The sequence below is a fragment of the Branchiostoma belcheri genome, unplaced genomic scaffold (assembly GCF_001625305.1).
Source record: "Branchiostoma belcheri isolate BF01 breed outbred unplaced genomic scaffold, Haploidv18h27 scaffold154, whole genome shotgun sequence".
NCBI lineage: Eukaryota > Metazoa > Chordata > Leptocardii > Amphioxiformes > Branchiostomatidae > Branchiostoma > Branchiostoma belcheri.
Genome location: NW_017802980.1, coordinates 135,758 through 151,227, shown reverse-complemented (window position 1 = coordinate 151,227; position 15,470 = coordinate 135,758). Strand labels below are relative to the sequence as shown.

The 15,470-nt window shown below is 41.7% G+C and overlaps 1 protein-coding gene across 2 annotated transcripts in view; it reads left to right on the top strand.

Annotated features, from left to right (window-relative positions):
- Window positions 1–15,470, top strand: part of LOC109465621 (alpha-catulin-like) — a 33,945-nt gene that overhangs the window by 8,506 nt on the left and 9,969 nt on the right. Inside the window, exons 6-12 of one of the 2 annotated variants that reach the window (XM_019762988.1) lie at window positions 1,747–1,923; window positions 2,831–3,034; window positions 5,287–5,355; window positions 6,617–6,703; window positions 10,955–11,113; window positions 12,280–12,372; window positions 13,432–13,620. In XM_019762988.1, coding sequence (XP_019618547.1) covers window positions 1,747–1,923; window positions 2,831–3,034; window positions 5,287–5,355; window positions 6,617–6,703; window positions 10,955–11,113; window positions 12,280–12,372; window positions 13,432–13,620 — 978 coding nt within the window. The remainder of the gene's footprint in view (window positions 1–1,746; window positions 1,924–2,830; window positions 3,035–5,286; window positions 5,356–6,616; window positions 6,704–10,954; window positions 11,114–12,279; window positions 12,373–13,431; window positions 13,621–15,470) is intronic. The other variant, XM_019762989.1, reaches the window with a different exon arrangement.

The following is a 15,470-nucleotide window of genomic DNA, read 5'->3' as shown; positions in this document are numbered from 1 at the left end:
GTTTATAGACATAATCACATTTTTATTTGTTCAGCTGTGTCAATATGTGATTTTGTTTGGGAAATATGATTGGGTTAAAAAGTTTGGTATATATTAATTATGTCCGTAACACCTTAGGAATACTTGCTCCAAGTTCCAGGTAATAAGTACATGTACAATTTGTATCATGTATTTTTCACTTGTTGAACTTGTGGAAGCACCGTTGGCCCCCGGTTAGGGGTCATCCGGGGAACCTATGCCCAATTTTTTTTTTAAATCAAGGGAGCTAATACCATTTTTTATTAGATTTTGAAGATTTGTCTGGGGGGTATGTTTATTCCGGGGGGTATGTTTATTTGGCAGATGAGACTAACATTATCCTTGCGCAAACGAAGAACATGGCGCACGTAACACCACCCGCATAAGTGTGCCGCCATGTAGAGGCGTGGCATTCCCACGGCGGCAGCCCTGTGATGAAGTGATGTAAAGGTGGCATTCTTTATTAAAACATTGTTGTTTGAGAGCTTTTGTGTTCTTTACATTACTTTATTTTATAACATAAAACTTAAGTAGTTAACTAGAAGAAAACGTAATAGATATAAGTAGCAGATTTGAAGAAAATGATAACTTGGAAGTGTTGCCACTTGAATACTGATGGCGCCACCTGGCTTTTGACTCAGGTGGCAACATGCGCCACCTGGCTGAAAAAAGTATTTCGAGCCCTGCATATACTAGAAGTACATGTATGTGAATGTGTTTGAGTTAGAATTAACAGAGCAGTCCAGGTCCGAAGGTAAACATTATGCATTTGCTTTGCAAATGTTACTTCTCTAGTTATAATCAGTATCATCATTGGTATTACCCTTCTTATTGTCATACAAAATCAACTAAGGCAACTTTTTATAGCATACCAGTATTTCACTCCTTGTCCCTCTGCAAAAATCTCACCCTCAAAATAGCTCTTAACCTCCTCTGGTCTTCATTATCAAATTATTTTTCATGTCTTTTTCCTGCCCTGCTGATAAAGTTTTAACACTGTGGATCTTGTCTACAGCATCAAATCCCACGCATATCTGCTGATTAGCATAGCATCAGATTACCAGCATTAAAATGATTCTTTCTGGAGGTACAAGGCCTTCATGATACAAACTTTAGGGGTGCCAAAGAATGAATCAGAATTTTACAGAATTCATGATCCATTGCTAATACTAGATACATACAAAGTTTACGGAATACATACGACCATTACTACAATGTAGAAACATACAAATTTTACAGAATACATATGATCCATTACGCGGAAACATACGGTCCTTACTAATTTGGTGACTTGCACCACGATCACGTGACATCGGCAGCAAATTCAAGATGGCGGACTATTATAGTGCTGTTCTCCCTACAATATCTTGGTTTCAAATAACTTTAACTTAAAGGCTTATCCTGCCCTGGTAAATCCCAAACTGCACTTATGTGGGCTTCTTTTACAACATACATAGTAGCCTGTATTTTAGACCAAATAGGGCGATGCTGGGAATCGTTGGAACCCGTGATCACGGTGGCAAGTCACCAAATGACCCCAAATTAGTAAGGATCGTATGTTTTCTCGTAATGGATCGTATGTATTCCGTAAAATTTGTATGCTTCTAGTAATGGATCGTATGTATTCCGTAAACTTCGTATGTTTCCTAGTAAGGATCGTATGAATTCCGTAAAATTCTGATGAATTCTTTGGCACCCCTGAACTTGTGACGTCCCTCTGGTTTTCAGACCTGCCTGCGGCACCCTGACTGTGACCCTGCCATACACAACAGGACCAGTGTGTTCCAGCAGATGAGAGAAGCCCTGTCTGCCATGGAGAGAGTTGTTACTGAGGGCAGCTGGCTGCAGGACGACGACAGTCTCATGTCACCTGTCTGTCTCCACAGTGTGGTCAAGCAGTTTGAAGTCAGTAATATCTACTGTATGTTTAAAGTTAAAACTTTTGATCCAACGCCAAAAATTCTCTCACCTAGAGCTTTCGACCAGTCACTCTGGTCTTCCTCAGTAGACTGACCCAGTGAAGCTTGTCACGTGGATTCTTTGAAGTGTGACGTCAACACTGGGTCAAAGGTATCTGGTAGACGATGTCGACCCCCGTCGCAGTTCATTGAAGGGTGATGGGCATCGTCTACCAGGTACCTTTGACCCAGTGTTGACGTCACACTTCAAAGAAGCCACGTGACAAGCTTCACTGGGTCAGTGTTTACAACATACAATCATGTATTTGCCCATGTTCGGCATGTTGATCACCCTCAGAGTGCAAAACAATTTTTTTCCCTAAAGTAGGTGGAAGTTAATGCATGCGCTGATTTCATCCATCAAAATTACTTGCTGTGGCCTAACGATAGTTGTTTATTGCAAATTCATGCCCAAAGGCTAATTGCATACAGACATGGACAAGAAAAATGTGTGGTGATATAAGACTATGGGCTAACATGAGGTTCTACAAATGTATGTGTACGATATACTTATCGAACCTACTATCTCTACTTAAATCTAATAACGTTGGTATACATAAAGGATAAACAGTAGGTATGCAATATATGAGCAGGTAAAAGGAACAAGGGTAACTGCTATTCTAATCTACTAGTATTCTATTCTATTAAACTATTCTTGCCATGCTATTACGGGGTTTGACTTCTTCTCAGGAGGCAGTGGGAGATGAATTGTCCGACTCTTTGAAAAATAAATGGCTTGGGAGACTTTAGCAGTAATATAGTCTTTTGTTGTTTGTTGAGATATGAAAAACTTTGGGAAATATTGGCAAATAACTTTTTTATTTCAAAATATGTCCCTCCCTTGTGTGCTTCAGGATGCTGTAGAGAGAACCAGAGTGACCCTGGTGCAGCCCACAGACAAGGAGAAGTTACAGGACAGTCTGGAGGTGATCATCGACCAGGCCAACGACTTCACTGACTCTGCCTACACCTCACACGAGCACAGGGAGAAGATCCTGGCACTGTGTGACAATGCTCGCATGGAGTTACAAGCCTTACTGCAGGTGGACACAAACAATGTAAGTTGGGCCTGTGTCTGTTTCAACAACTTGAAAGCCTTAAACATGTAAACAAGACTGGCAGTGAAAACATACATTGCCATGGCGACGGTGGTTGCTGTTAAGGTTATTGTTTGCACTGCACTGCCATCATTTCATGATTTTGAGAAAGAATTGGTACCTGTTAAGTCTAGACAGATACAGTGCACTCCTCCCCTGAGTGTATAGTGAACGAGCCCTGGGGTCACAGAACGTAGGGCCATCCAGGGCAGACAGGTCTTCTGGGTCTTCCCAAGGGTTGCCAGGAATTTGGGCATAGATGTGGGTCAGATACATGCGTGTGGACATTCCATTCCTGTGGACAAAATGCCTGTACCATTCCTAGAATTCTTGCAAACTGCACACAATACTGTACCATTAGGCTCCTCCCTGAGACGTCGCCAAAAAAAATAATAAAACTAGAGATTGAAGTTAACATTTGCAAAGCAAATGCATAATGTTTACTTTCGGACATGGTCTGCTCTGTTAATTCTTACTCAAACACATTCACATACATGTACTACTAGTATATGGTGACAGGAGCAGAGCAAACCATGAAATTGCAACATTATGTAACACAACACCCAGTCACCATGGTGACAGACGTCAACAAATCATGTCATTGGTCAGGTCATAGGTCACTGTTTGGAGAAGAAGAATAGGAAGAATCAGAGCAAAAACAATATCTTTTCCTTCCGTAAACATAATGAAGAAAGTCATTGGAATAAATCCGGGTAGGAATGATCAAGCAGTGATGAAGTGTTTGCTGTAAGTGTTGAAAGAATCAGCCCCAGCTACATTTTGTAATATATACATCAGTAAGGCCACATCAATTTGATTTCTTGGTTAACGGATTTTTCTAGAAAAACAATGGAGCGGGCGGGCGAAAAAAAAAATAAAGACAGGCCTAGGCAGTTCCTATTATGGCCCAAAATGGTACAATAGGAGCCATTAAGTCAACACACCAGGCTTGTTCAAAATTTAATTTTGAACTTTTAATAAAACCACTGCATTGAAAGATGGAATAACTGTAACAACTAGGAAGAAAATTGCTGTCTTCAACTGTCTGGGGCAAAACATGAGCATTTTGCAGTTGATTCTGAACCAGAAGACTTTCTTTTTTTGCAATCAGAAAAAATGAAGTGGATGAATCCGTTAACCAAGAAATTAAATTGGTGTGGCCTAAGGACAGGCATGACGCAGGAGTTGGCAGACTGGCCTCTCATTATATTTTAAGGGGCAGCCTGTATCAGTGGCAATTTGCACTGTACAATGTATGTACAAGTCATGTATGACCTTTCAGCCACATGCATGGGACCATCCAGTGTAAATGGGATGTTGAGGCATATTGTGGTGCAGTTCTGTTGACCCTTGCCTTGGTGAAGCTATCGTGCATTCATACATTGTGGCCTGAAGGCTTGTCTTGTTGCTGGCTCTTGTTCTGTTTCTTTAAGTGGGCACACCCCAGTTTATTTGGCGCTTCTATTCAAAGCTGCACACCCTCAAATCTAGCAACCGTCTCTGCCGTGGAATAATTCGGAAGGAGAATAACTGTATATGGGACGAAAGGATATCTCTTTAGCTACAAGACCAGCTGAGTTTGGTTTCTTCAACCTTTTTAAGTTTGGTAAAATCAACAGAAAAAACATTACTTTCTCTCCAAATTAATGCACAAAATTGCGAATTTTCTTGTAGGATAATCCCATAGAAAAAACTTCTGGCAGAAATGACTGATGCTGGCAGAAAGACCCAAACCTTGACTATACCCAAGTAAATTATAAAGAAAATTCTAGTACCGAATTTTTTTTAACCGTCCACAGCGCGAGGGGTTGCAAATCCGCTCCTAGGAAGGCGCAGAGCAAAATCTAGGTCAAAAGGGCGGATTACACTTGGCAAGGATACCAGGAAGTAAGGTTCGGAGCCAAAAGAAATTTTCACCCCAAAATCACCATTTCTTACACTCTTCATGTTTAATGATATTTTGTGGCAGTTTATGAGAAATGTCACCTCAAACTTGGACCCTCAAAACCCTTTCGTCACTTTTTTACCATGGACTACCACGGACCCGGTCGCGCAAGAACTGGGGTGTGCACCGTTAACATTTGTCATTGTTGCTCCTGATTCTTTAGTCTTACCTCTGGTTTTACTGTTGTGTTGTGTTTTATTCTGTATCCTGTTCCATGTTGTGTCCTGTGTTCTTGTCCTGTTTTCATTTTTCTGGGTGTTTGTGTAAGCCGTTCTCCCGCAGAAGACGCCTCCACATGCACCCAGCCTTCCTCCCTCCTGGTCTGTGGAACAGGAAGGCAAGTTTCTCTCACATCTGGGTGCAGACAGCAAACAAATGTTCTCCCCTTAGGCCACACCAAGTAAATTTTATGGATGATGTCCTTTGGAAACCCTATATCTAATGCGAGAGGGCGAAAAAAACAAAACAAGAAGGGCCCTAAAAACAAGATGCCTAGATTAGGAAATATATATACTAAGAGATGACAAATGTTAGGACACAAATTGAATGAGGTGACACAGATTAACAAGCAAGAAGTCTTTTATTCATCATGAAAACAGCAATAAATCAGGTGGAACAGCAGTTGTCATCCTGTCCTGTTTCTTTCATCACATTTTTACAGGCATGCAGAAACAGCATGTGCTCTTTACCCATTTCACGTTACGGGTTTCACGTCAATCTAACGATTTGCGGCACTGTCGTGACTCTTTGGTCATAGTTACAGTAAGCAGAATTTTTTTTCTAGGAACAGGCCAAAATCAATGCGCGCGCGGGTCATCCATAAAATTTACTTGGTGTGACCTTATCTTGAAAGTTCATCTGTGTTGGTAGAAATCATCATGAAGCAAGTTTTAACTGTAATTTCCAACACAAGAAATTGGACTCACCCAAATTTTCGACTGTACAACTCCAGTCTTTGTCAAGGAATGAGCAATCCACCGCTTCCGTGACGTCACGCAGATAACACACGTGACTCCGTGAGCAGTGGATCATAGGTTGCAGAAAGTCTGTGGCGCCCCCCATCTCTGTTGAGGGATGATTGTAATGCCTCTTTAATCCCTCATGCAAAGAAATCCGGTTTTTCCGGTGAGACTTAATGTCCAGGCGATTCTATGTGTATATGTTGTGAGACCTCCAAAGTAGTCGAGCTAGGTCGTTTGTGTTCTAAGAACCTAGCCTTGAGACGGGGGGCGCTGCAGACTTTCTGCAACCTATGATCCACTGCTCACGGAGTCACGTGTGTTATCTGCGTGACGTCACGGAAGCAGTGGATTGCTCATTCCTTGACAAAGACTGGAGTTGTACAGTAAAAAATTTGGGTTAGTCCAATTTATTGTGTTAGATATTACAGTTTAAACTTGCTGCATAATGTTCCCTGAACGTCATATGAGAATAACCCTCTGCCAGGGAGTTGTGCAAAGTTGTTGGCTCTGTGTAAACAAGTCAGTCTATCCTTGGTGCAGTTCAACGTGTTTTCATGCTTTTTTTGTTTTTGTTTTTAACTCAAGCTCACTCTTTTAGTAGCACAGAAATGTAACTTGTTGTAATGTTTCTAACAGGACCAGGGTGGGAAACTGGACACCACAGAGGAACTGGAGACAGCCATCATCAAGACATGCAAGTCTATGAAGGAGCTGAAGAAACAGGTCAGAAGCTTTTTCTATTGATTGATCTCAAGATGTCAGAAGAATTTTTCTAGATAAGGCCACACCAAATTAATTTCTTGGTTAACAGATTTGCAAACAAAACAAAACAAAACAAAAAAATTCAGAATCAACTGCCAAATGCTAATATTTTGCCCTGAACAGTTGAAAACAGTCCTTTTCTTCCTAGTTGTTACAGTTATTCCATCTTTCAATGCAGCAATACTACAGTACCGTTCGCGTTATAGTTAACCGGGTACCCCGGTACTAACGAGTTAGATTTTCGTTAGTATTTGGTTAGATTTTCGTCAGTATTTGCAGGGGTTAAAATACCCGGTCTCGCAGTCTCGCCGCGCAAGTAATTTTTTCTGTGCGAGACTTATTCGGAAAGCCAGGTTGCCCGGGGCGCAAGTTATTTTTACAGCGGCTGGCCTATGGGTTTACGGCCAGCGGCTTCTGAAATAAACTGTCCCGCCTGATAACATCCCGCCTCGGCCTGCCGGCCTGCACGTGAGCAGTCCCTCTACTCAAATAACAGCGTGCACGTAATGATTTAATTCCAATATTTCCCCGATAAATGTGTTCGTCATTCGAATTTTCTTCGGCCGAGCGGCGTGGACCGACTCGCTATCCTGCCGGCTGTGCGCGTGCCCGACCGCTAGTTTTCGGCGGTTCCGCGGAAAAATAATCCATCCCCAGAATAAATGTTACGCATGAAAATAACAACTATACCTTAGCATCCCCATTTTATGAGTTTTTGAGGCCGTAAATGTTTAAAACGGTTGAAATTTGTAAAAAAAAACAGCTCGAAAGACTGAGAAATAATGGCCGACATGGCCGACACATGTTGACAACAAAAGTGGTCAAAGGTCAAGTTAGCATCCAAACGTACAAGATATTGCAATGTACTAAAACGATACTTTAAACGCATATTTTTCGGCAACAACAGAAATAAAAATTCACTCATAATTTTAGAAGGTTAATTTTCAAACATTACTGTGAAATTTTTCAAATTTATTGGTTTCTAGCGTCAGAATGTAATAGTTGTTTCTTAGAATGTGCGGTTGGATGCTGTGAAGGACTTGACATATATTAGAGATTTAATATGATCATGCCTACCAGGCAGTTCGAGTGTCTCCCAAAATTGTTTTTGAGTAGGAGTCTATAGACATAATCACATTTTTATTTGTTCAGCTGTGTCAATATGTGATTTTGTTTGGGATATGATTGGGTTACTAGCTTAGTTAGTTTGGTTTAGTTTTTAATATATATTTAAAGGTTAATGTTGGTAATATAACACCTTTGCTCCAAGTTCCAGGTAGTAAATACATGTACATTTTGTATCATGTATTTTTCACTTGTTGAACTTGTGGAAGCACCGTTGGCCCCCGGTTAGGGGTCATCCGGGGAACCTATGCCCAATTTTTTTCAAAATTAAGGGTGCTAACAGTAGTTGCACTGCTGTGTCAGAACTTACCAGTGAATAAACAAGACAAGTTTGAGTTTATATTTCAATCTTTCTGTCTTTGACTCTTTGATAGAAGTCTTTGTTAAAGAGTTTTCATCTTAATTTAGCCAAGTTGCTCGAGTTACGGCGGCGTAAATGCATTGCCATGGGTTTAGGTCCAGAATCATAAGGTCCGGACCTGAACCTGAACGTGGGTTAAGGTCCGCATCCCTAGTACAAGGTGGATCGGTCATACTGAGAGAGATCTAGGAAGAAGACCCAGGCAGGACGAGGCAGATGATGAAACCAGCAGTTCTTCCGGCTCAGAGTCGGAGATGTGAAGGTAGCATTTTTGAATAAACGATGATGTTTGACAGCTGTTGTGTTTGCTATTGGATAAACAAATCTATTAATTGATAAAAAGAAAGGATAATGGATATTGGGTAGCAGATTTGAAGAATCCAGTGCCTTTGAAATGGGGCAACCTGAAATCCTGATGGGGCAACCTGGCTTTTGACCCAGGTTGCCGCCCGGGCAACCTGGAAAAAAAAAGTATTTTAACCCCTGGTATTTGGTTAGATTTTCGTCAGAAGATCGTTAGAAAATCGTCAGAAATTATTTCTAACGCGTTACCGTTTGCGTTAATGTGATAGGGTCGGATTTCATGTTTGTTTTGCGCGCCGACAAGACAATAGCAATTTGCCACCTCCTGGGGCGTCCGCTAATGTGTTGCGATGTTGCCCCTTGAAAAATACTAGTAACAGTACCAGAGGCAAGTGGACATGTGATTCGTGAAATAACTTTGTGGTTTATCCATGTGTCGACTGTGCTATCTTTTATTGCTATTCTATCGTTATTTCTAGCGGAAAATTACGTTGTGTAATACAATGTATGTCAACAAAGTGTAGCAGTGGGCAGACGACGTCTTGTACATTTTGTACCAGCGGCGGCCTACCGCTCTCACAGGATTCTAGGCCGTCATGGGACGTGACGAAACAAGAAATATCTGCCGTAGAAGAAATATAAATCGGTAATTCATGCCTTAAATTCACGGCGGTTTTTGGCACAAAAGAAAAATTATTATAATTTTTGTAAGGCGCACGGCTTACTAGTACTAGCGGCTTTAATACTCACGGTAAAATGTACCGTCACTCCCGGCGCAAGGACTCGGTTCGCCAACTTTCCACAACCATGATGATATCATACTTAAATAAAGGAATATATAATAGATCTATCATGTTGAAATGATAATTGTAATACATGGTTCTATTTAATAGCGGTAGTTTTGTTTCTTATTTTGAGGGATGAAACACGGGGGAAACTGTCAAAAATCGAGGGAACGCAAACTGAGATCGGCTCACTTTCGGGTGCATAACGCCAAAATTTCTCGACGATTGTATAAAAATGACCACTCATTTGCCGCCTACGGTAGCGTGTACATGGTAGTGCGATCATATCGTGCCAAAGTCAGCGTCAAACGTCAGAAAATCCCCATAAAAATATAGTTGCAAAACACATTTCCCGCGCACTCAGCTCCACTCAGGGCCAGCCGCTGGCATGTGAAGCAGCATGCTCATTATAATATGCAAGTAGCTACGCTCTGATTGGTTCACCTTAGATGACCTGCGCTCTGATTGGCTAGAACGAAGCCCGTTGCATGCTGGGGCGCCCTTCCCCGCGCGAAGTGCAGAGAGCTGGATCTCGAGAAAGCCACACTTACGCTGGTTTCTACCTTATTTCTACGACTAATTAGCAACATCCTAGTGACGAAATGCGTACTCAAAAGAATTTTTGGGAAAAATATATATGCACATGTGGATTTGTGGTGCCTTTGGCATAATTTTGTTGGTCACGTACAACGTAATGTAACACGGAAGTGCACGGAGTCGGAGTCGCGGCACGGCTTTCCGTCCCACTCTAAACAAAACCCCAAGGACATAACAAAACTCCCCAAAACTGGTCAATAATTAGCCATAAAAATGTTTGTGGGCACATGTAAATATGCTGCCTTTTTTCGAGTGTTATAGGAATTATTCGCGATGTTTTTGCACATCCCTAACGTTACCTCACGCCCGCCGCCTATTATGTACGGCGGACCGGGGTATTTATAACGTCTTCAGATCATCTAGGATTGCATATTCGGTGGTAAAATAAGTAAACAAACAGAGAAAAACAGCAAAATAAAGTTGACAAACTATAGAAACGCTTGCAAGGGCAACAGTGGCAAAAGAAAATGTCGATCTAATTGATGCGCCTGTGATCGTTAAATGTTTTAAACTTTATATAGTAAAATGCAGGCTAGATCAACGTTCCTTCCGCTGTTCCAGCGGTGTGTATCGGTGTGTATCCCGCCCCGCATGAGGTAAATTAGTACTCCTCCCACGATTCCTGTGATGTTACCGCGCCTGCATATGAATGGAGAAGTCTAACGAAAAAGAAACGCGTTACTTTCGGAAAAGTAACGGAAAACTTTCGGAAAAGTAACCAGTTAATAACGGAAAACTAACGGAAAAAAACGCGTTAGTAACGGCCGTTAGGGTAACTATAACGCGAATGGTACTGTATCATTAAAAGTTCAAATTCATTGTTTAAATTTTGAACCAGCCTGGTGTGTTGACTTCTTGGCTCCTATACCATTTTGGGCCATAATAGGATGCCTAGGCCTGTTTTTATTTTTTCCGCCCGCCCGCTCCATTATTTTTCTAAAAAAATCCATTAACCAAGACATTAAATTGGTGTGGCCTTAGTGCAGCCTTACAAGTAAGAGACTCAGGAGTGCTCAGTTTCTTTTTTTTTTACCTTTCCAGCTCCAGAACACTGCACTTGACCAAGCATCAGAGATCTTCAAGACCAATGAAGACCATGATATCCTGTCAACCCTGAAGCTGTCAGGAACTCAGGGTGATGCAGACAGGATGGAGGAATACTGTGGAAAATTTGCCGAACATTCAGAACAGCTCATTGAGGTTTGTATGCCTTGTTCATGTGAAGTCAAACTCGCATTCCTCACTGGCCATACATTCCTTTGAAACCGTGTCAGATCACAATTCGCCTGAGCTACATTTATTGTTGTTTGATGAAAAGACGCAAGGTAGCATGTTATTAATGTCAGAGGTCACCGACCTGCTTGTTGGTGCCCCCCTCCCAGCGTATCTCGGCTGAATGCCGACGTGATCCCACCAGAGGCGGTGAAGCTCGCATTAGAACGGACACATGATTTGACCATTACTGCTCTTTAAGTTGCTGCCATGTAAAAATTGGTATTGCATATAAATAAAGAAATATCACCCCGTAATCCATGACCAGGCGAAGTTACATTGAAATCACATTGCGTTCAGACGCAAATCGCGATGCGGGAAAACCGATTCGAAACCACCTCAAGAAGTGCCTTGGGATCGAGGTGCTTTCAATGTGATTTGGAGCGTTCAGATGGAGCCTCTTGAAACCGGCTTCGGGGTAAAGCGCCTTCACTGACTTCATATGAACACGGCCTAAGAATACCCCTGACGTGCATTGAAACTAAATGGAAGTACAATGTATGAAACAATGGTGGCACTTAATTCAAATAAAAACTCATCTTGTGTTGGTAGAATCCATAGTTGTAGAGTTTAAGGTTAGTTCCAACACAAAAAAGAAACTCACCATGAGATCATAACATGTAAAGTGTAGTAACATGTAGTAACACTATAATTCTGGACAGATATTCTAATTCCAGGCTATGGCTACCTCTCACCTTTCAAGCATAGTTTGTCCTGGACAATTGACATTCCATATTGTTACATAGAAGATGACAACAACTATGTACATAACAGTGATAGTTCCCTAGGGATCCAGTTATTTCTGCAGAATTCTGGACAGAATTCTGCACCCGGCGCAGATTTCTGCACAGAAATCTGCGCTGGGTGCAGAAATCTGTGCAGATTTCTGCACAGAAATCTGCTTTTTTAAAACTTTTAAGATTTCCTACAATACTGTCCTACAAAATGTATCATTATACTGATAAGTGGTAGATTTACTCCCCTACAAATGCTACTAGCAGGTTACATGTATTTTGGGCATAACTTGTCAGAAATGCATGTGACTGCAGTCCAAAAAAGTGTGTTGTTTGTAACTCTGCTGATGTGCTGTGTAGGCCTGTAGACTGCTGAGGCACATCGCAGGGAATGACCCACTCTACATCACAGCCTGCCATGCAGACAGCTGCATCAGGAACCTCAGTCCTCAGGTATGGTATTATGTATCATGTCTCTTGTTATACCTCCATGAAAAATGGAGGTACATGTATTGTTTTTGGCGCGCGTGCGTGCGTGCGTGCGTGCGTGTGTGTGTGTGTGTGTGTTTGTGTTTCTGCACATTTGTAATCAGCATAACTTCAGAACCCCTTTATGTGGATTATGATGATATTTGGTATGTTGGTAGGTCATAGGAAGACGAAGGTCAAGGTCAAATATGGGCCTCCTGGTGGCTGACCTTGGTACTGCAGCAGAACTTCTGGATTTTGTATCTTAAGTCCTGAATATGCTATGGTCATAAATTTAACTCGATTATAGTAATTATGATCTTAGTTTTGAATGATACAAATCCCCTCAAAAAACATTAACATGAACTCTACATATTTCATGGAGATTTGTAGTCTCCGAATTCTTGTTAACTCAGTGTGTTACAGTCATTTTCATGTTGTACCAGTTCTTACACGTAGTACGGTACCGGTATATGGAACATTGAGAAGGCAGGCAGATACATGTCATATATATATATATAGTACTGAGTGAGGGACAGTAACAGGGCTTGCTACCTAGCCTGTATCTTCATAGACCAGGGAATTATGTCAGAAAAAGTTGTCCAAAGCCATGAGTTTTGTACCATGCAAAGTTCAAAAAGTAAATATGCTGAAAGAATGTTCAACTATAATATCTGATATTGTTTTCTTGTTATACTTAAACTTTGTATGGTATTATCATATAGCCAGATAGCGTTGACCAATCAGAGGTCCCCATTTGCTATTGGTTATGACACCATAACACACCCAGCGGTCATTAAAATCCCATAAACACCGGAGCTACGCTCACTTGGTGGTTTATTCGGTGGTTATCACACCTGACCAGGGATTATCTCACCATATACATGTACACTGAGGATAAGGAGGGGCATTAATGTTATTATCATATAGCCTATCCTATCGCTATGCTCACTTGGTGGTTTATTCGTTATCACACCTGACCAGGGATTATCTCACTATATACACCTCGGGGCGGGGCATTAACCCTTCATTAATGCTTTTCAGTTGGTGACGGCAGCACAGACCCTTGTGGCAAACCCGGCCTCCAAAATTGCGAGGGAAAACCTGGATGTTTTCTGTGACGCGTGGGAGTCCCAGATCAACGAGATGTCAGTACTGGTCAAAGAAATCAACGACTTCTGCTCAGGCAGGAAGGGAGAGAAGACAGTGTACTTGTCACTTCCCAGGCCAGGGGTAAGTAAGATTCTTTATTGACACAACAAAAAGTAAAGGGTAGTAAAAGGTTGAACTTTATTCCAACACACAACTGTACAGGGATCAAATTTTCAGCGACCACTGTCACCTTCATCAGGATAATTAATGACCAATCACTTCACAACGTGATCTCACGAGAATTACGTCACGTATCGGTAAAATCTCGTGTGAATAAGATCACGTGTTTGTAAACCGTAATTCTCGCAAGATCACGTTGTGAAGTGATTGGTCATTAATTATCCTGATGAAGGCGACAGTGGTCGCTGAAAATTTGATCCCTGTACAATTGTGTGTTGGAATAAAGTTCAACCATTAACTATGATTACTACCAACACAGATGAACTTTTATGATAAAAAGTACAGGGACTTTTGTATGGTCTTCTACAACTCAAGATCTAACAAAGTTACATGCATGTATGGATGACTTACGTACAGAATATATGTATGTGGCAAATTACATACAGAATATATATCAGTGATAACAATAAAGGTTTAACTATTCTCTTAACATATAGTCTCTAAGATTGAAACATTCTTTAATGTATTTTCCTACTTGAACACTGTATTGGTTATCTCCCCCGAGAATGTAGTTGAATTTTTCTATAGGATCTAACGTATTGAAATTGGTTGAACTACTCAGTCAACAATCTATACATGACTTGTATGCTTGATTTTGATCCAGATCTTGATCAATGTTGACATCCACATTAAATCAGTAAAGCCTTGGTCACAACTTGCCGTGCATGCTTTTTGTCCGTACGTTTTTTTTGGGAGGCTATGTCTGCTACGTTTTTCTGAAAACGTAGGGAAGGAGTGGCGTCAACACACGTCACTCACACGGTTGCGCAAGGTGTAAGAGTGTGGTCTTCACGCCACGTCTGGCCGTGAGCGGTTGCGTGCATCGTTCATTGCGCAAGTGGTGAGTTGTACGTTCTTACAACGTACGATCTCTGTGCGATTGCAACTTTACTGTAAGGAGGCCATACTCACACGTGCTTCTTCCGTATGATACGTACGGGGCACGCGCGTCGCCCGTACTCGCACGTACGGGTGGTGAATCCGCAGACCGCACGCAGAAAAAGTTTTACATGCACTTAAAGTTCTACGGCGTGTCTGCGTGCTCCCAAATCTGTAGGATTCCGTACGGAGGTGGTACTCACCACGCACGGATCCGCTACGTTTGCCCACGTTTTTGCACGCAGATGCACGTACGGCGGGTTGTGACCGAGGCATTAGATTGCATTTAGTGACTAATGTTAGTGTTGACACATCTTACTGTAATTTTGCTTCCCATGCCACATCTCAGCTCTATGTGCAGTATTACCCGGTAACTATAATTGCACTGTCACTGTGTCTGTTGGCATGAGACATTTTTTTTTGCTGCCACCACAGTGGTGAGATCATGCATGAGCATTTGCATGACTTTTTACTGCTTTTCTAAGGCCACACCAAGTTAATTTCATGGATGACATCCGCGCGCACATTGATTTTTGCCAGTCCTCAAAAAAAAGAAAAAAAAGATCACGTCCACCAAGGCTCAGGTCTGGCTCTAGGCCTGGGTAGTCCATGGTAGTTGGCGAAAATACGGAGCCGGGCACACAGGCTACCGAAGCTCCACGACTCAAGAACTCAGTGCCGATGTATAAATTCTGCAAAAAGCCAGCATGTGCCGGCTTGTCGTATAATGTTGCTAAGTACTGCTGAAAATTCACAATACTAGAATTGTATTCCTGTGATTTAGTAGCATTTTTATGTTGGCTGAATTTTTTTTATTCGCCCATGCGCACTAGTTTGGGGGTCTTCAGAGGATGTCATCCATTAAATTAAGT